The sequence below is a fragment of the Vitis riparia genome, chromosome 11, assembly GCF_004353265.1.
Source record: "Vitis riparia cultivar Riparia Gloire de Montpellier isolate 1030 chromosome 11, EGFV_Vit.rip_1.0, whole genome shotgun sequence".
Lineage (NCBI taxonomy): Eukaryota > Viridiplantae > Streptophyta > Magnoliopsida > Vitales > Vitaceae > Vitis > Vitis riparia.
Genome location: NC_048441.1, coordinates 18,747,115 through 18,767,616, shown reverse-complemented (window position 1 = coordinate 18,767,616; position 20,502 = coordinate 18,747,115). Strand labels below are relative to the sequence as shown.

Here is a 20,502-nt window from a genome sequence, read left to right as displayed (position 1 = left end):
TGTTATTTGATAATTAGATTATCGAGGTGCTAATTCCAAAAAACAAGAAAAAAAGTTGAATTATGCTTAAATAACAAATTGAGTCGAAAGTTACAAGAGAAGGAAGACTTCTTTATTGTGAAAGATTGAAAAAGATCCTAAAGAAACAGAACATACAATTTAGATTCTAGTGTGATGCAAAATCACATTATTTTTAAAATGCATGTAAACTTTTAGATGCAGACCGGCTGGCTTCCAACTTAGAGTTGGTACAATTTAAGTTGGGCTCCATGTTGTGGTTGTAGAGTCATAACAGTATGAGGAGCATGAGTGTAGGAAGGCGAGAGCTCGAATGAGAAATGTTGTAGGATCATAGCCAAAGCAACCTTAGCTTCTATCATGGCAAAATTTTGGCCAATACAGGTCCTTGGCCCCCATCCAAATGGGAAGAATGCGAGTTGGTCCTTAGATGCCTTTGAAACTCCTTCAGCAAATCTCTCTGGTTTAAATTCTTCTGCATTGTCACCCCAAAGTTCAGGATCATGATGGATAAGTAGTGTAGGTAGTGCAAGATCAACTCCAGCTGGAAGAGAGATAGTGCCTATCTTGGTTTCTTTGTAAGCATGTTGATAAACAGAAATTACAGGTGGATATAACCTTAGAACTTCATAAAGGATCATGCTTACCTGCAGGAAAATTGGAGAAACATAAGTTACCCTCTCTAGAAAAAACTTAGATTCTGCTTCATAGGGAAAAATCCAGCAGTTATGTTTTTGAAAAATTGATTCTGTAACTCCTGTCAACGTCCTTGGAGGCTATAAGCTAAACTAGTTAGCCTGTGTCGAGATAGAGATCTACCAGTCCATTGGTTAACCACCAGTTGATTGGTTTTAATTTAAACTTGGCTTCAACACAGGGGAGGGTTGCCATGTACGACTTCAACTCAAAATAAGGTGGTTGTATGAATGTACTGGGAAGGCCTAAAATAGAATTGGTATTGTTCTAACTAATATAGAGAGAAGTCCTTTACATTTATTGTTGTTACTTTATTATCTATTGTTGTGGGTGTGGGGGAGGATGAAGGGGGTTCTTGTTCTATGGATGGAAAGTGAAGTAGAGAGAAATACTCACAATCTTGAGGTGGCTTAGAGCTTCTGAATCAGGTTCCTTTTTACCACAAATTTGCATTACTTCTTCTCTTGCCAATTTGGGTGCATAGCTAGAACTATCATTGTCCATGTTAACCAGCTGGAGGTTGTTTCATGGCCAGCAAGGTAGAACTGCTTGCATTCCTCTATCACCTCTTCAAGAGTTATCGCATTATCTTTTGTGCTCATCACATTTTCAGGCAAATTGTTCTGGCTACTAGACTGCAAGAGCAAGCCTAGTAAGTTGTCACCCTCGGCTTGTCCTGTTCTTGTAGCATCCTTTTTCCTTTGGATCAGATCTCTAAACATTGATGTGGTCCTTTTCTGCAAGTACTTTCTTCTCTGGTTTTTCTTTGTTGGAATAAACCTATACATCACAGGTATTAAACCACTACAAGAAGACTAAAGATTGAAGGTAATTGGTCTTTTAAATGGGTATTTTAACCGTTCAAACAGAAGAACTATGGTACTAACAAAAGCTATATGTTACTTAATAGTCTTACCTGAAACCAGGGATGTACAATGTTTGCATGGCTTCAAGAGTTAGGGTTATATGTTCCTTTTGAAGTTCAAAGATTTCCCTTCCTTCTTCAAAGCTGCTTCCTAATGCTGCCCGAGAAATAACATCTCTGGTAAGATTCTGAAGTTCGGGCCAGATATCCACTTCACAAGTTTCTTGAAGACTAGCCAACTCCTTCCATTGCTCTATCAACATGCTACAACTTGTCGTAAATGCTGGTATCATCACCTTCAACAGGAAATCGAGGAAAAAGAGGTAAGTTAACAACAAAGCTGTTCATAATATTTACCTGCTTGGATGATTAAAAGCTTGTTCTGTTGGGATAGAATGCTTTGATGTTGTAGAACAGTAGAAGTAATTATATACTTATGTGAGTAAAATCAGAAGAGATTTCTGAAACGAACCTTCAACTTCTCTAGGTGGAAGGCAGGATTGATTATCCTTCTGTGTTTTGCCCACACCTCACCCTCTAGAGCAGTTAATCCCCGTGCTAGAGTAAGAATAAGAGGGCTTATATATGGCTTCTGAAAGTGTCCTTGCTTGTTAGACAGTACTTCTTTTATCATCCCTGGATCCATGACAATCAGCCTAGGTGTTGTCCCAGCCCAAAACAACGATACCTTCCCTGTATCCACAAATTTCAATGTTAAGTTCACTGTAAAACTATATGTTCATAGTAGAAAGCATTAGATAGTTTAAGATATGCGCATACCGTACTGCTGCATATTATTCTGGGTGAACGGATCTACACGCGAAACAATATGATGATTTAGATTCATCGGTTTCGACCATGCCTCAGTTATCAACCTTATGTACTCTTTCATATCACCCATGACCAGCTTGTAGGGAGTGCCTCTAATTCCTTGTTGCCTTAAGCGTTTCTCCAGCCATTTCGGCTTCCACCAAATGGAGTAGGAAACTCTCAGAACACCACAAAGGAGCAGAACCAGTGAAGAGATTAGTAGACAAGAAAACATAGAGACAGCCATCTACTGAACAAAATTCTCTTTGTGTTGTTAAGATTTGGTTGAATGATTGATGCTTCATAGTCTCAAACTTCTGCAATATAGATACTGTGTTTTCTTTTTTTATTTTTACCGTTATTATCTGAATATGAGATATCTGACTTTCAAGTTCTGTTCCAGAATGAATGTTGATTGTTTCCCAGGATTTTGACTAAATTTTCTTGGAGAAGAAGATGCTCATGTGGGGTCGTACAGCAGGGAATTTTGAAGTGGGACCCTGTTGATTCATGATCATGGCCGTCCAATTTGTGAGTCAGCTTTAGACATTGACTCTGATCTTTTGACGATACTGCATATATTAGTTTATTTGCCATTACTTTCTTTTGTTTATTGGGAACATTATCTTTGAAAGAGGAAGAAGAGATTATATCAAATGGGTTGGTGGATAACAATGTTTGTTTCTTGCTTGAGTTTCAAGTATTTCGTTCATTGAATTAAAAAAATAAAAATGGAAAAGAAAACTTGGAAAGAAGAGAACTTGGAGAAGGGGGCATACAAGACTGAGCATCTCACAAGCCCTAGAAATGATTGGTAGTTCACTCTAGCAATGAACTACAGGTGCGACCAATATCATTTGGGGGTTGCTGCTAGTTTACGTGGGATTCCTCAGGGTAGGTGGCCTAACAGTAAGGTGTCAAAAGCTTGAGCAGAGAGTGGGAGGATGTGAGAGGTGAAAGGAATTGAAGAGAGTGGAAGAGGATCTTAGGAGAGTAAGATTTTATTCTAATAATTCCTGTATTAATTATTTCGAGATGTTATAGAACCCTAAGAAAATGGCATGTGTCAAAAAAGAGACTCTTCTAGACAAAACAAGCTCAATATCGGTCCATTCCACTTAGCGAGCTGTAACTCTAGGTTAAGGTTGTAATTTGGGCGAGATGAAACACTAACTTGTGCTAAACCCACAAGTTACTTGGATTCACATAGGTTTTATGAGTCATCAAATATGAACGAATCTCCAAATAAATAAAATATTTATTTCAAAATTATAAAATATAAATCTTAACTTAATGTCTCAAAGTCATAAAACATGTTATTAATCACTCAATGACAAATTGAGCAAAAACGATAAATTTAGTGTCTGTTTGAATATATTTTCTATTTTTATATAAAATTTTGTATTTTTAAAAATAAAAAATAGAAGTCTAATAAAAGACAATCGAGTTTTACCCTGTGAAACAAATTATCATTCTTGACCTCTCTTAACTTAATTTTTGTTTGGGCGAGTGTATTAGCATTAGGGTAATAAGTTAAGAATAATACATTCGAGGGAATATGGGAGATCATCTTATTGGCTATAACCATTTCGAATAAAAAATTTGCTAATCTCTTTAATAGAGCGAAACGATCATTCCTATGATGTTTCAGCCCATTTCAAATCATGGAGGTCCATGAATGCGATCCAAACATCAAACTCTACAATTGGGCCCGCATTTGGTAGGCCTTCCGAACAACCAACTATATTGGGCCTTGGCCCATCAACCTGGACAACAACCCTTCAACCTTAGACATTATAGTCTTATTTGGCGTTACCCACCCTGAAGAAATTTTTTATTCTTGATTAATTAAAATATAATTTACCCAACTTTAAATCAGTGATTTTTTTTTATTATTTTTTTTTTTTTGCGTTTTAAGTTCAATCTAAAAAAATTGAAGTCAGTCTGAAAGGAAATGAACCATGGAGAAGAGAAATCCCTCTGAAAGAAGTTTGCTCCATGAATGCCAATTCAAAATGAAAATGGTTTTCCTTGGAATTGGAGATTGAAAAGGATGGTAAGTTATAAAATCAAAGTCCCAAGTTAAAACCTTCTTCCGAAAGTAGGAAAATTGAAAAGGATTGACAATTTCTCCTACAACACTAGTCAAACCCAAGGGGAAATGAACTTTTTCCTTTTAAGTTTTGAGTTGCTTTTGGAAGTAATACCACTTCCAATCGATTCTCCTATTCATTCATTTATTTTTATCTTTTATTGGTTTATTCATTGTAATGGGTTTATGAGTCATGGGTAGTTGTGAGTTGGTGAAGACTGAAGAGAGAGTAGAAAAAATTGGGACTAATCATGTGAGGCCTAATTGACTTTTACCATCAATGAATTTAAGTCCTAATCCATGTTTTCTTTTTCATTTGCATTTATTACTCCACTGGGTAGCATATTGAAATTTCGATCCCAAACATTTTGATGTATGATGAAATTTGAATCATTGAATGATAATATAAAGTACTGAAAAATAATTTTGAAATTGCAGTTGTTCCCTTCAGAATCAGGTAAGAAAAATTGGATTCTTGTGAAGCCAAAATTGAGGGAAAAAAAAAAAAAAAAAAGCAAGAAAAAATTGGAAAAAAATTCCCATTTGAATGCATGATCAATTGTCTTCTGCTGGCTTGAAAAACTTCTACTTCTCCATTGATATTGACAACAGCACTTATTACTGGTGTCACGTTTAACTTATTTTTCCATTTTTGTTCTTCACTGCTGGTTTTGTTTGTTTTCAAGTTTTAGAAATTCCTCCTCCAAATGGTGGAATTCCATTTCCAGGAGATGTTTTTTGCAGATGTAAAACATGGAAGCAATGGTTTTTCTGTGGGAAGGTAAAGTGTACATAGAATTTCTCACCTTTTCCCTCTATTGGCTCACTTTCCCCTTTGTCCTCCCAAGTTCACACTGATCTGAATCACATTCCATATGTGTCTTCCCTAATCCGTACATAAAACAAAGTAAAAAAGAAAAGAAAATGTAGAAAAATTCTAAATAATTAGCATGTTATCCAAATTTTGAGTCTAATCACATTAGACATACTTTAGTTAATATCAATCTTATTTTAATTATTTTCCTCCTACTTTAATTATATATATTATTAGTCTCACGTGTCTATTATTTCATATTAAATTGTGCCTGTCAAATCATTCTGAAAAGCAATCCATTAAGAAAAAAAAAAAAAAAGTGATGTCACTCAAGTCCTGGTACAATTCACTGTGCTATAAAAATTAAAATGTTTATTTTCAATTCTAAAAAAAAGAAAAAAAGAGTAAAGTTGTGTGGGTCAATTGGAAAAAGTTGATTTGGAATTCCACCTTTTCTAGAAAAACTACAAAATTTCAAATTATTAAATAATTGATAAATCCATCTCAAGATTCTCAACGTCAAACCCTAGATCCAGAATTCCCCTACCCCAAGTGCAATTTTCTTTACTTCCAAACAAGGTAAGTGCAAAATCAATACAGGAACAGTTAAATACAGATGCCTATGCAACTACCTCTTTTGACAAGAGGCCATTTCTTTCTTTAATATAACAAAGATTTCAGTAGGTCATTTTTTTCAAAGGTGTGGGGCCTCTGCACACCCACGAGGGCCACGACCATGAATGCCACTTAATTTACAATTTTCTTATATTATCTTCCTTTTGTCTCTTCAATCCAGTGGAATAATAAAAAAAAAATTAACAAAAAAAATCATTTTTTGAGAATGGGTTTGGTATACATTCGATTCAAAGCCTAGAGAAGGTTCCACATCACACCTTAGATATTTTTTTTTAGGAGTATTATAAAAGTTGCTAACAAAGAGGTTCACATGTGACTTTCTCTCTCTATGAATTCAAGTTAATAATTAATTAATATCTAAAATGAAGAAACGGGAAACTTTCTAAAAATGCACACTCATATAAAAATAATTATAAAATTAAAATATTTTTAAAATAATTTAAATTTCATATATTTATCGATAAAAAAGTAATACTTAAGATGGTAAAAGATAATACATAAATAATCAAAAATAATATATTTAATAAAAATATATATGAAATATTAATTATTTTTATATAACTACTTAAAAAAGTCTTGTATATATGAGGGAAGACATTGAAAAAGAAGAATTTTAAAAATGTGCACAAATTCATGGACATAAAGTCTTGTGCCGGTGGAAAAATAAGAGAACTTGCTATACGGATGAGTTGTTGTATATATATATATATAAAAGAAAAGACTTGGTATATATATGATGGAAGAAATTGACAAAGAATAATTTAAAAAATGGTACAAATATATGGATATAAAGTCTTGTGCCGTATATTCATGACTTGTAATTTCGTATGTTTTAATGTCATAAATTTTCTTGAAATGTGGAAAAATAAGATAAGTACAAGATATACAAATGTGTTGTTGTTGTTAGTTATTTTTTATTTATTTTTTTTTAATTTACTTTTTAAATTTAATGTCATTATAATATTAACTCGCGAGACTAAGTCTATGAGCAATTCAAATTTTCAAATAATCATTTTAGAATATGTAAAAATGTAATTCTCATTATGAAATAAAAATGTTGAAAATTAAATATCTCTAAGTGTAAACTAATTAATCTAATATAATTACAAACTAAAAAAGGTTTAAAGTTATTTTTATTATTTTCGTATTTTGATAAAATAATATATCATATAATTAAAAATAAATACTAATGTGTAGTTTTGGATTGTGAACAACTGTCCAGATTTCTAAATCCATGTCAGTCCAAATATTTCCAAGTTGATACTTCACCATCCACCCATGCCAACTTGAATCTCAAGTTCGACAAGAGCTATGATAGAAATGCTACCTCAATAATCACAAAGAAAAAAGAAAAAAGAAAAAAGAAAAAAAACGAAATAAGAAGGTATCCTAGTATTTCTAATTTCTAATACATTCAAATTTCAAACAAATGTAAAGTATAATCCAAACTTTAAAGGAATAGACAGATGATGGTATGAAATGTATGTCGAACAAGAAGTAGGAATGGTGGGATGATAGTGGGAAGGAAAAGTCGCTTTTTTGTTATTAAAGATTCTCCAAGAAGATTGATTATTTCAAATAAGAAAAGGAGTGAAAGGAACATAGATTTCTACAGTGAAAAACGGCAAAAGCACTTTATGTGGTTAAGAGATAACACAGAGTCCATTATTCTCCTCCAAGCCAGTCACCTCCAGAGTCAAGAAAAGAGGTGAAGGAGTTGAGGTTTGAACCCACATTTGGCTGTAGGGGGTAACAGCTCAGACTGCTCCAATCCTCCAGCATTTCCTTGGAGAACGTTAATGGCGCCACCCCATCAGAAGAAGCAGACAGTTCATTACCATTCTCACAATGGACCTCACACAAGTCTGAGAAGTTGGAGTTTAGAAGATCTGATAAGCACAGCTCCCCCATGTTCATATCCGCCATGAAATCCACAGAAAAATCTCCTGTATCAACAAGTGATGATGCTCCAGTTTCCACCAAGTGACACATGGAAAGGTCTGGTGTCATGGATGGACCTGCAGGCTCTGCAGGCCTAGGCCTAGGGATACTATTTTCATTAGCACTTCTGTCTGCCAGTGGAGCTATGAATACTCTGGAGCACCGCGTGGCTTTGGTTCTGATCACATTAGTCTCCGTTTTTGACCTGCTTGGCTCCTCCACCACAGCCTTGTTCTTGTTCCTGTCGGCAGACTGGCTTGACCCGGGGGTTTGTCTGCTTTGCATCTTCTTTACTAAGTTGGTGTTCCAGTAATTCTTGATTTCATTGTCTGTTCGCCCTGGAAGTCTTCCGGCTATCAGAGACCATCTACAAGAAAATTTAATAAAATTTCACATACTGTTAGTCCATTGAGTAACCCCTTAGGGTTTTAGCCTTTTAGGTCAATTATTGGTAGTTTAATATATATATGATAATGATATTAGGGCTGAAAATTAATTAATTAACCTGTTCCCCAAGAGCTTGTGAAGCCTGACAATGAGATCTTCTTCATCATGTGATATGTTGCCTCTCTTGATGTCTGGTCTGAGATAGTTCAACCAACGCAGCCTGCAACTTTTCCCACATCGCTTCAAGCCTGCAAATTGATAAAGAACAAGCTTTTGAGGCCATTTTCATGGTTATTGAGAAAACCCAGATGAACCCACATCCCATTTTTATTTTTTTTTCAAATTCAACACAAATTAACCCACCTGCTTTCTTGGGGAGGTTTCTCCATCTGCCTTCTCCATGGACTTTGATGTACTCTGTTAGAATCTTGTCCTCAACCACAGTCCAAGCCCCTCTGTTCAAGCCCTCCTTTGAACAACAAGGACTCCTCCCCATTCTCCTCCTCTCTGGCTCTCTCCCCCACTCTCTCTGTCACCCTGATTTTCTCTCAGTTTCCTGGGAAAACTTGCAGCTCCTTCGATTTGGGAGTGTGGTTCTTATAGGTGGAATTTTCCTCGAAATGATGTAATTTTTCTTACAAATTATATTATTACGTGTTCTATTGGTCCACTCTATTCATAACAAACGTGACTGAATTTTGTGTTCATTATTGAAATACACAACAACGGCTTTGGTTCCACGTGCTCCCTACCGAATATGACATCATCGTATTTTCTATTTTCCCTTAAATATTTTCATTACTTAAATCATGTATCAAATTCAACACATATTTATATTATTATTATTATTATTATTATTATTTTAAATAATAATAATAATTCAGTCAAAAAATATCCTAACACATTCAATAATTGAAAGGCACGTATCGGTGGATTAATATAACGATGGGACGAATGAATGAATAATGCCGGAAAAAAAAAAAAAAAAAAAAGGTCACGGGTGACCGGCGTCGGGAGTAATAGGGTTCAGTTGGACACGTGAGTTGCACATGCATAAAATATTAAAAAATTAGGGTTCCATCTACCTTTCCAAGAGCTTTCTACCCTTCTCTCAGAAGGGGCTTGAACGTTTGGTGCAGACACTGGTCTTCATGTGCTCCATTGTTGTAAAGCACGTAGCAATAAAAACCCTATTCCTTCTCACCGTTCATATATATAATTAATTAATTTATTTATTGATAATTGTTCATTTGTTTGTGGGTGACGAGATTGAGAGCTACTCATTACCAGTGCTTTTAAAAGTCTACCATTAGGGACAAATTTAACAGTGTCCTTGGGCGCCCACTTTCAATTTGCATCGTTCACATCTCTATCACACGTTTTCAGCTGGATCCTTCTGTTCTTTGCAGAAAGAAAACTCAAAACAAAAATGAATTTGCCCTGCCATCGCCTATCCATTTGTCTTTTTCTTTATTTATTCTTAATGTTGCTATTTTTCAATTAAGTCTTATTATCATTCTCAAATCAGCTTGAATTACAGCTTGTGCTATGCATGAATATTTATGATAGTTACCAAAGTTTCATTTATTTGTGGGGGTGTGACAAGTCACAATTATGATGTTCACATAGGCCAAGGTCCTGTCAATCCAACCACATCACACCCATATTTATTGAAAACCTCAACTAGCGAGGTTGCTATCATAAATTGTGCCACCCAGGCCCAAGAATGTCAAAATTCAAACCAAGGCACAGCCATGGCCATCTCTGCCTTAATTCAAACCCTTCCAACATCAGCCTCACCCATTAAAGCCAGCAGCCATGGTCCTCACTCATTCACTGAATCCTTTCAGCCTTGTACCTTTCTTAGCTTCACCTTTAGGGGCCTTATACCCTAGCTAGGCCCTTTCAACCATTCTCAATCATTGTTCCTATCTTATTTCACATTACTCGTATCAAAGTTCAATTATTGTATCAAAAGGTGGTAAAAAGCCAATAAATAATCAAGTATATATTTTAAAATCTTATTATTTGTACCATAATTTTATTTATTTCTATTTTTATATTTTAATCTCATTTATGTATATATATTTAACCGTCTGGATTTAAACTTTGATGGTACCACCGTTATCACAACATTAATATTGTATCAAGAAAACTTTGATACCTATCATAACATTTTTCGACTACTATTACCTTATGAAAGAGGAGTGGTACAATTCGTAAATAGGTTAGTTAATTGGTTATTTTCAATGACATTAACGGAATGTATGTTGATATAAAATAATAATTACATAAATTAAAGATTTTGCTTGTTTTGATATGATTCATGTCCACCAGAAACATGTCAATATGACAGAAAAAGGACTAAAACCCATTAAATATAAACATGTCAATACATAGAAGACAAAAAAAATTGACTAAAAGATTTCCAATAAGGTGATCATTAAATACCAATGGATTTATTTTAAATATAATATGAATTAATTAATACTTTGAATAAACATGACTTTGATGTATGATTTGAATTGTGACAATTCAGCTTTGATGTGTCAAGACTAAAAATTAGTAGTTAAAGAGAAATATTTACTTGATTATGACCTAAGTTGACTTAAATGGGCATATACTATTAATAATTTTATACTTACCCATGCATAGAAATGCCTTTACTGGTTTTACATCATGCATGTATACTAGGTAGGGTTTTAACCATGTAATAATACCTCCAAGGAAAAAAGAAAAATTATAAATTTATCAACAAGAAATTTCTTTGGAAATTTTATCATCTAATTTTTTTTATTATATAAAAAAAATTGGAGTCTATATTTATTGAATATATTTATTGCAAAAATTAATTTTTTATTTATTTTATTTTTTTAATGTGGATGGAAAAAACCAAATAAATTTAGTCTATTTTTATTTTTATTGAATAAATATATAAAAAAAAAAAGAAAGAAAATATGCATTTTTTTATTGAATTTAAGCCTTGTTTGAAAATTTCTTTTGTTTTTATCAAACATTTGAATTAAAATAAACTCTAATGACCTGTTTGGTTCTGTTTTCAATAACTATTTTCTGTTCTTGAAAATAAAAAACACAAAAAAAAACTTGTTTGGAGAAAGAGGGTGTGTTTTTGTTTTGTGTTTTTTGTATTCTCAAAAAAATAGTTATTTTTTTAAAAACAATAGAAAGATGTTTTCATTATTTTTTCAGTATTCAGATAATATATTGTTTTTCGTGTTTTCTCTTTTTTCTTTTTGTGTTTTCTTAACTATTTTTTATGTTTTCATCTTCATAAAGGTGAGCTCCACCCAACCACCACACCCCCATCCGCAAATCTTTTCTTCTTCCTTAAATTATTGAAATTATTTTACTTACACATGGTGACAAAGTCATCATTTGTTTAAGAATATTATAATTGGTGTAAAATTTTCAAAATAAAATAATTTTTTTAAAATTTAAATGAATTATGTATATGAAAATTATTTATATATTTATAATATCAAGATAATAGAATAAAACATTTTATTAATTAAAAAAATAACTTTCAAACATGTTTTTTGTTTTATTTATTTTAAAAAACTTTTTTATTAACTCAATCAAACATGTTTTTTTTTAAAAAAAATATAAAAACTATTTTCCAAAATTCAGTTCCGAACACAATTTTTTTCTTCTAAAAATGCAAAAAATTATTCTAAAAAATTATTTTCCATAACAGTTTTAAAAAATAACAATCAAATATACCCTAAATTTTCTTATGAAACGTCAAATATCTTTTAATGAAAACTACTTAAATTTTGTTGTGTTCGCTTCATGGGATTCATTTCCATGAGTTCATTATGATCATGAATTGGACTTCATCGATTATGAATAATAGTAATAAAATCTAATCATTTTCAAATAATTTTTTTTATATATACTTGGATTGCCAATAACTCGAACCAGAAAAAATTAAAAAAAGAAAAGAAAAAAAGAATTGGATACATTTTATATTCCAATTTGCATGCATTGACATTAAAAAAAAAAACAGAAAAGTTTAATAGTTGGGTTTAAATCCACAATCACCATCACCTAACCAGTTAATGGTGCAAGTAGCTAAAATACAAGGTAAACCTAACCCTTGAAATTTGAATGCCAACTTGATATTCGTCCGGAGACATTGTATTCAGGTCTGTCCTTCCAGCAGCCGGAGTTTTGGCTTTTCTTGCTTCTCGGACATCTGGAAATTGGCCCCAGATGGTATTCAACAGTTGAAGGGAGAAACTTTAGTTTAATGATATTTCATATTTGTAGGTGAGTAGGTAATGCTCATAATTGACACTCGTTTGACCCATTAATGACTCGGGTTGTCGTTGTGATGGGAAGTGGTGTTTGTTTCCCTGGAAAAGGAGAGAAAATTGAATGTTGGGGTTTGAAAATTTGTTTTTTTAAAAAAAAATTGGAATGTTTTCAATTTATTTTATATTTCTTTTTTTTTAAAAAAAAAGAATCTTGACACAATGGAATTTCAAGAGAGTATGAAAGATCGATCCTAACTTAGGGATTTGGACTTTCTTGTAAGATTAGTTTACTTCAATTTTCACCCAACATTTAAAACTAACAAGACAATAAACTAATTTATTAAATGTATTAGGGTTTCAAGAATGATTCAATTGACATTCAAAGTGACAAAGACATGCTTGAAATTAGTGCTAATTTTTTTTTACTTTATTTATTTATTTTGTTTGAACCAAACACGTGAGATGGGAGAAATGATAAGGTATTAAAATAATTTAATTTTCTTGGAATTTTTTTTAAAAAATATATCTTCTTCATTCTTTTTGGTGTCACATCCAAATATTTTTACAAATAAATTATACATTTTTAAAATTAAAATTTGGATGAGGACTTCAATAATTTGTTGAACACTATTGTAATTATGTGCCACTTTTTTTTGGGGCATGAGCCATAAAGTTTCACTTTACTTTAAATAATTAGTTCACTAATCATAGTGCCATGCATCCACCCCCGAGTTGCTAAAGTTTTCCATTTTTTTAGTGACAAGGCCACCATGCCTTTTGGTCCCACAAAAATATTTTATTATTAAAAGTTTACTAAAGATTTTCGACAAAAAATAATCCCCATTAAAAAAAAAATCTCAAACTAAAGTAAAAAGGTCAAAATAATTTTCAATCTAATGTGTTTTATAGTCACGTTATAAAACTATACTAAAGCTTGAACCGTTTTGTTTTTTTTTTTTATACATTTTTTTATTTTCCTCTTTTATATGGGTTAAGGAATTAAATATAGTATGAAATAATAAATAAATCATTATTAACTCAAGCAATTTGATTTTTTTTTTCCCTTTTAAACATGGGTTAAAGAAATATTAAAGTTGTTTTACAAAGAATAAATAAATAATTTAGTGATGCAAACATTTCTGCCAAATGTGAAAAAAAAAAATTTAATTTTAAAACTCCCAAGTAATATGTTATAAAATTATTTTAATGACTAAGGCACTCTTAAGTCATTTGAAAAACTACACTAAAAAGGCATCAAATGTTTTCATTTCTTTATATATTTTGAGAAAAAACACATACCAAAAAAAAAAAATTATAATTTCGAACAAAAGAAAAAATAAATTAAAATAGGCCTCCTTGCATATTTGGCTTTTTTTGTTTTTATTTTTTATTTTCTAACTTCTTCTACCAAAAACCCATCATGGTCCCCTTTATTTTCTGTATCCTTAACAAAAATCTAATAAAATCACCTTCTATGTTTGGGATTTTTAACAACTCATTATGGTCCCTTTATTTTTGGAATTTGTAGCAAAAATTTATTGTGGCCACCTTTTATTTGTTTTCTTAAAAAAAAAAAAAAAAAAGATTGCATCCTTAAATGGTCTGTCCCTTTATTTTAACGGTTAGAATTTAAATATATTTTCACTATTTCGATTAAATAAAACATAAATAAGTAAATAAGATTTTATGAAATTCAAAATTTATTTTTAAATTAAATTAGTTAAAAATAAAAGGGAGATAATTATCCATTTAGTTTGGAAGCTGATAAAATTTATGAGCACCAATAATGATAAAAATTCGTGGAAGATGAAGGAGTAGTGAAGCCTCGAGGAAACGACAATCAACATAAATGGGCAATCATCTCGTACAATGAGAATATATTTGAGGGAGCAAACATTGATAAAGTTAACATTTGAGAAAAAGATGTTTTGAAAATTTTTGGGAGGGCGAGCACCAGTCGTGGGCCTGTGTGTGGCTGCGTCCCTGGTTTAACAGGACTTGTGGAAATAAGAGAAAACTGAAGATAAAAGATGAGCGGATGGAGTGAAGCCCCAAACGAAAAGAAAATCAATCGAAATGATAAAGTAGAATTTAAGTTATAGTTGGTAATTACGAATTTTGATCAATTTCAAATATTTTAATAATTTTAAGAACTTATAAATTATTATTTTTTACCTTTTTTATGTGGGTCATTTGAAAAACTACACTAAAAATGGTCTTACAACTACAAATTAGATTTATTTGTAGATTGCATTACAATAATATAATCGCAACACCAACTATTAAGTATTTTGATAGATTCTAAAAATAAATTAGACCTACAAAAATATCTCACTTTTAGGTAGAGTCCCTTCTAAAGCCTATACACCCCCAATACCAAAATAAAACTTTCACAAATACACAACCATACACCACTAAAAGATTGTATCAAATGTTTTCACTTCTTTATATATTTTGAGAAAAAAAACATACCCAAAAGAAAAAATAATTATAAATTTGAATAAAAGAAAAACAAAAAAGTAAAGTAGGCCTCATGGCATATTTGAGTTTTTTTGTTTTTGTTTTGTTTTCTGACTTCTTGTAGCAGAAACCCATCATGGTCCATCTATTCATGGATCCTTAGCAAAATTCTAACAACTCATTGTGTCCCTCTATTTTTGAAATTTTTAATAGAAACAACTTTTTTTCTTCGTATTCTTAATAAAAACCCATTATAATCCTATGATGTTCTCACGTCTTTAAACAAAAACTCTAAATGTCCCCTCCCTTTATTAAAAACTATTAGAATTTAAATATATTTTCAGTTGTATAAATAACTAGATAAAATTTTATGAAATTCAAAATTTGTTTTTGAATTAAATTAGTTAAAAATAGAAAGAAGATAATCGTCCATTTTGTATGGAATCCCTATCTTTCGTTAATAAAGTAATAAAGTTGTTTATAAATAATAGATTTGTTGATGAATTCAATAATTTTTTTTTAAACACGATACTTCAAGCTACAAAGATATTTCGTAGGTATTTACCGTGAACAATTTTTTTTTATTCTTTTTTTACATTAACAAAAACCCCACCCCAGACCAAGGAATGGTGATCACCACAACAAAACAAATGTATTTAAACCAAAAACTGATAAAATTTATCAGCACCAATAATGATAAAAATTCGTGGAAGATGGACTGATGGAGTGAGGCCTCGACGAAAAGACAACCAATGGGCAATAGATTCCAGGAGCAAACATTGATAAAGTTAACATTTGAAAACGTGAATGAAAAAGAAGTTTTTAAAATTTTCTGGTAAGGGCTTCAAATCCCCTTAATATCGATTTTCTTTTCAAAATTTTAGGGAGGGGCAAGTGCCTGTCGTGGGCCGGTGTGGCTCAGGATTTGTGGAAATAAGAGATGGAGTGGATGGAGCGAAGCCCTAAACGGCACCAAAATCCGTTGAAATGAGTGGACTGAACGAAGCTCTCTGCACGTTAGAAAAATCAATTGAAATGATAAAATATAATTTTTTAAATACTTTGATAATTTTAAAAACTTATAAATCAAAATTTAAAAATTTATATTATATAATATAATTTAAAAATTAATAATTAATAATTATTTGAAAATCCATCAGAGTTGATTCTAAGAGAGCTAAAATCACTTTCTAATATTTATAACATATTATTAAAATTTTAAATTATTTTTTATTATATAATATATTAATAAAAATATTATGAAAATTATTATTTTTATTTATATATTACACGCTAAGTGCTATCAATTGTTTTTATTGCAACTATTACTAAACTACTCATAATTTAATTAAATTATTTTTTAAAAATACAACATTTATTGAATTACTTTTTATATTTATATTCATACACTAAAGAATTCTCTATCAAAATGTTATTGATAAAAGTGTTGTCACCTTTCAATGGATCCGTTTTGGCCCACATTGGATCACGAATCCGTCACATAATCTTAGTTCCTTTAATCCATATAATATAATTTATAAAAATACTCTATTTAGTACATTTGGTCTCTTAGCAACCACATAAATTCTATCCTTTCCGCAAAGCCTTTGTCACAGTCAGTGAACCTACCAAATTAGAATAATTTAAATTCAATGAACAATTGGACCTTTTTCAATGCATATTGTCAGCTACTCTACCTAACTAGCTTGCCCCGGAAATAAATAATTTTTATCCGGTGGAGCGTTAGAGTGTGTTTGACAATTATTTTAAGAAATGTTTTTAACATCTTTAATATTTAAAAAATAAAAAATTTCAAATATTAAAAAAACTAAAAATATTTTTTAAAAGTTTCGTAAAACATATAACTAAAAATTTATTTGGTAATAATTTTAGACAACGTTTTTAAATTTTTTAACACTATGAAATTTTTATCTTTCAAATGTAAAAAAAAAAAAACTAAAAATGTTTCTTAAAATTACGCCAAACACTCTAAGAGTTCATTTCACCATGGTTTTATTTGAAGCATTTTTAATGAAAATGTTTTTTCTCAAGTATTTTTAGAAGCATTACTTATATATCAAATGTTTTTTTAAAAAACACTACAAGTAAATTTTCTAACACTATAAGTGATTTTTAAAAAAATTTTAAAGTATTTCCTAAATTTTACCAAACACCTATTTTTTAAAAAATATTTCTTAAAATCATTACTAGAACCGACTCTAAGGACCTATTTGAAAACTATTTTTTAGAACAATTTTTTTTTATTTTATAGAACAAAAAAACTAGAAAACACATTTGACAATAAGAAATATGATATTTTCAAATAATATTTTTTAATTGTTTTCACTTTTATTTTGAGAGTCATTTTAAAAAATAATTATACAAATATATATAATAATTAAAAACAAAGTTTTAGATATAAAATTTATTTTTAAAACATATTTAAAAATATTAAAATTAGGTTTTCAAATATACTTTTATTTTACAAAACATTATAAAATAATTTTTAAAATTGTTTTAAAAAACAGTTACCAAATTTAACTGTATTCAATTATCAATACCAGGGCTTCTTTACAATATAAATAAAGTATAATAAAAAAATTAAAATTATTTTTTTATAAGTTGTAAATGATTTGATTTATTTGTATTTATCCTTTTAAATCTTAATACTATTTACTTATTTATTTGCATTTTAGTGTTGGAGTTTTCATTTTTTTATAACTTCATTTAACCGTTGGGATTTAGCTATACATTTTAAGGCCTCAAATTTTGAGTTGGATATGTTATCCATTTGATACCTTAGAATTCTTTAATTCTAATCTCAATTTTATACTATAAATGATAGTTAAAATTTTAAAAACTTAAATAATCTATGAGTTGGATTATAATCATGCCATATTAGTATGATAATTAATAAATCCGAACATACATGTTCAATAGTTCAACCCTATAAAAAAATAATAATAATAAATAAATAAATAAGAGTGCATGTGCTTGATAATAATTCTCAAAAATATTTTTATTCTTTCTCATATTTAAAAATAAATAAAAAAGAAAAATAAAAATGTTAAAAGGGTACATCCCTTCCTATAATTATTACAGGTCACACTCTAAATAAATAAATCTGAGTGGTACAATAGAGCATTAAATGCATGAACTGTCAGAGGGTCAATGGACCCCAAATCCGAGAACCCTGGAGATAAGGTCACTGAGAAAAATCAGTGTGGAATGGTACCCAATGTTGGTGGGTTCAGTACTAGTGAAAATTTGATGCTTCCAATCCCACGTTTGAATATTCTACAATTTACCAGTCAAAATCTGTCTTCATCTACCAGTCAAACTTCTATTTAATACTGACTACAATTTACATACATTATGCGTTTACATCATTCCATGCAATTCTCTCTTTCTATTTTTCTCAGAAATTGTTAAGTTCAAAAATTTTAATTTATAGTTTGAACCTTTCTTTATATATAGGTTATATAAGATATAAATACGAAAAAATAAGACTTTTGTGATAGTCCAATAATAAGACTTTAAGTGCATAGACTATTTTTAAAGATATAAGAGTACATTAGATGTAGACAAGTTTTAAGGTTTTAAGAGCTTATTGGACTTATGATTGGGAGTGACTGGACTGTGACAGACCCAATATTTACAAAGAAAGTATAAAAGGGTGGGGATGACTCGTTACAATTTTATTAGTCTTATGGATAAAAATGATCATATAATGGAATATTAATTACTTAAATGATAAAAGAAAATTTATTTTTTATCTCACCAATTCTTATCACGAAGGAATGGAAAACTAGTAAGAAGGATGTGCTACAAAATTTGAAAGAAGCATTACCAAATATTTTATTTTTGTTAATATTTGGTTGAAAAAGACAACTCCGGCCAACTTGATGGTAAGTCTCCGCCCACCACGTTATTATCTTCAGTCATCCCTTCACTTGGGTGGAAGAAAGAGCTGAAGCCATCTGATCCAAAAACCTGTCCCATATCGAAATCCGGAGGACAAAGAGTTCCGGGCTGCGAGCTAGTCGGAAATGCATGACTGAAATCGAGTTGCATGCATCTAACGGCTTTGGTTCGGATGACTGTATGATGAGATGAGGAATTTCGAGGGAGAGGGGTGTTGGATTTGAATTTAGTTCGTTGTTTGTGAGGAGAATGTTGGGGCAGAAGTTTCTTCTTCAAGTTGGTGTTCCAGTAGTTCTTGATTTCATTGTCTGTTCGTCCCGGTAACCTTCCGGCGATCAACGACCACCTGCAATTAAGGAGAGACATGTAGAGTTATTGGTGTTGTCTGGATTCAAAGGAGTACTGTGTCTGCGATTTTTCTTGATAATTATGATAAATTCTTCGGGTTTTAGGAAGCATTTCAACAGCACATGACTATAAATGGCGGCTCACTATTGCTGCATGATGAAAAAACGGTCTGGGTTATCTTCTAAGATGCTCAAGAATTTCGATTGGCATCCAAATCTAACTCGAGTCAACCCACTCGAACGCTCAAACCCAACTCCAAGGGCTCTAAAAATGAAAGGATATGTTAAGATTTACTTCAAATCATTACAACCCTGATCGAAGAAAATGTTAAGCCATGGGCTTTTACGGTGGTTTGTCAAACAATTAAGATATTTTAGTCTTTTTTTTTTCTTTTTTCTTTTTTAATTAAAGGAATGAAGAATGTGAAAGATACATCTTTTAAAATAGATTTTATTATACTTCAACCTTTTATAATTTCTTATTATTTATTATTTATTATTTCCAAGATTAATAATAAATCAATTATAAATTGCAATATTGTTCTTTAGGATGCCTTTTTATTAAATGCAAAACATAAATATCCTCAAATTAAATTCAGATAATTAAAGTAAATTCACTTATGAGAATTTCAACCTTTATAATTTGGAAATAACGAATGGTGTTGAAGTACTGAACCCCATTGGTTGAAAAATGGATACAAATGTAAAACATAATTTCAAAAATGCGCTCTAAGAATTTCAACCTTTTGCATGAATGACTTGGAAGTATTGAATCACACAGCTTTAAAAATGGATAGAAGTTTTTACACATTCAAATCTGGAATGATCATATTCATAGAGAGAGAGAGAGAGAGAGAGAGAGAGAGAGAGCAATTACCTATTACCAAGGAGCTTATGCAGCTTGATGATGAGCTCTTCTTCGTCCTCAGAGATGTTGCCTCTCTTAATATCAGGCCTCAGGTAATTCAACCATCTCAGTCTGCAACTCTTCCCACATCTCTTCAAACCTGTAAATTATTATTATTATTATTATTATTTTCATATTATTTGTGAAAAAAATAACATTTTTTTTCAACAAAAATATTGATCTTACCAGCTCTCGGAGGAACCTCTTTCCATTTGCCTTCTCCATAGATTTCAATGTAGTTGCAGAGAATTTTATCTTCTAAAGCAGACCATGTCCCTCTGTTGAGTCCCTCTTTCACACAGTAGGGTTTCCTTCCCATTTCTGTAGA

The 20,502-nt window shown here is 30.9% G+C and overlaps 2 protein-coding genes and 1 pseudogene across 2 annotated transcripts; all 3 read right to left on the bottom strand.

Moving 5' to 3' along the window:
* Positions 1-50: 50 nt before the first annotated feature.
* Positions 51-2,748, bottom strand: LOC117924522 (annotated as a pseudogene).
* Positions 2,749-7,446: 4,698 nt separating this feature from the next.
* LOC117924502 (transcription factor MYB1-like) lies at positions 7,447-8,823 on the bottom strand. Its single transcript, XM_034843126.1, has 3 exons — positions 8,623-8,823; positions 8,378-8,507; positions 7,447-8,239 (listed from the first exon to the last, which is right to left on the bottom strand). Exons 1-3 carry the CDS (start codon positions 8,753-8,755, stop codon positions 7,597-7,599), a joined length of 906 nt encoding a protein of 301 aa, XP_034699017.1. The 5' UTR covers positions 8,756-8,823; the 3' UTR covers positions 7,447-7,596.
* A 9,924-nt stretch (positions 8,824-18,747) lies between these two features.
* On the bottom strand, positions 18,748-20,502 carry LOC117925531 (transcription factor MYB1-like). The gene is made up of 3 exons (XM_034844553.1): positions 20,361-20,502; positions 20,145-20,274; positions 18,748-19,266 (listed from the first exon to the last, which is right to left on the bottom strand). The coding sequence occupies exons 1-3, from the start codon at positions 20,491-20,493 to the stop codon at positions 18,864-18,866; spliced, it is 666 nt and encodes a 221-aa protein (XP_034700444.1). The 5' UTR covers positions 20,494-20,502; the 3' UTR covers positions 18,748-18,863.

What these genes read in the sequence shown, in the direction of transcription:
- LOC117924502 (XM_034843126.1), bottom strand. Translation starts at nt 8,755, where the DNA reads ATGGGGAGGAGTCCTTGTTGTTCAAAGGAGGGCTTGAACAGAGGGGCT. An exon ending in AAACCTCCCCAAGAAAGCAG is followed by an intron (nt 8,508 to 8,622) that starts GTGGGTTAATTT and finishes ATCAATTTGCAG; the next exon opens with GCTTGAAGCGATGTGGGAAA. An exon ending in CACAAGCTCTTGGGGAACAG is followed by an intron (nt 8,240 to 8,377) that starts GTTAATTAATTA and finishes ATTTTCTTGTAG; the next exon opens with ATGGTCTCTGATAGCCGGAA.
- LOC117925531 (XM_034844553.1), bottom strand. Translation starts at nt 20,493, where the DNA reads ATGGGAAGGAAACCCTACTGTGTGAAAGAGGGACTCAACAGAGGGACA. An exon ending in AGAGGTTCCTCCGAGAGCTG is followed by an intron (nt 20,275 to 20,360) that starts GTAAGATCAATA and finishes AATAATTTACAG; the next exon opens with GTTTGAAGAGATGTGGGAAG. An exon ending in CATAAGCTCCTTGGTAATAG is followed by an intron (nt 19,267 to 20,144) that starts GTAATTGCTCTC and finishes CCTTAATTGCAG; the next exon opens with GTGGTCGTTGATCGCCGGAA.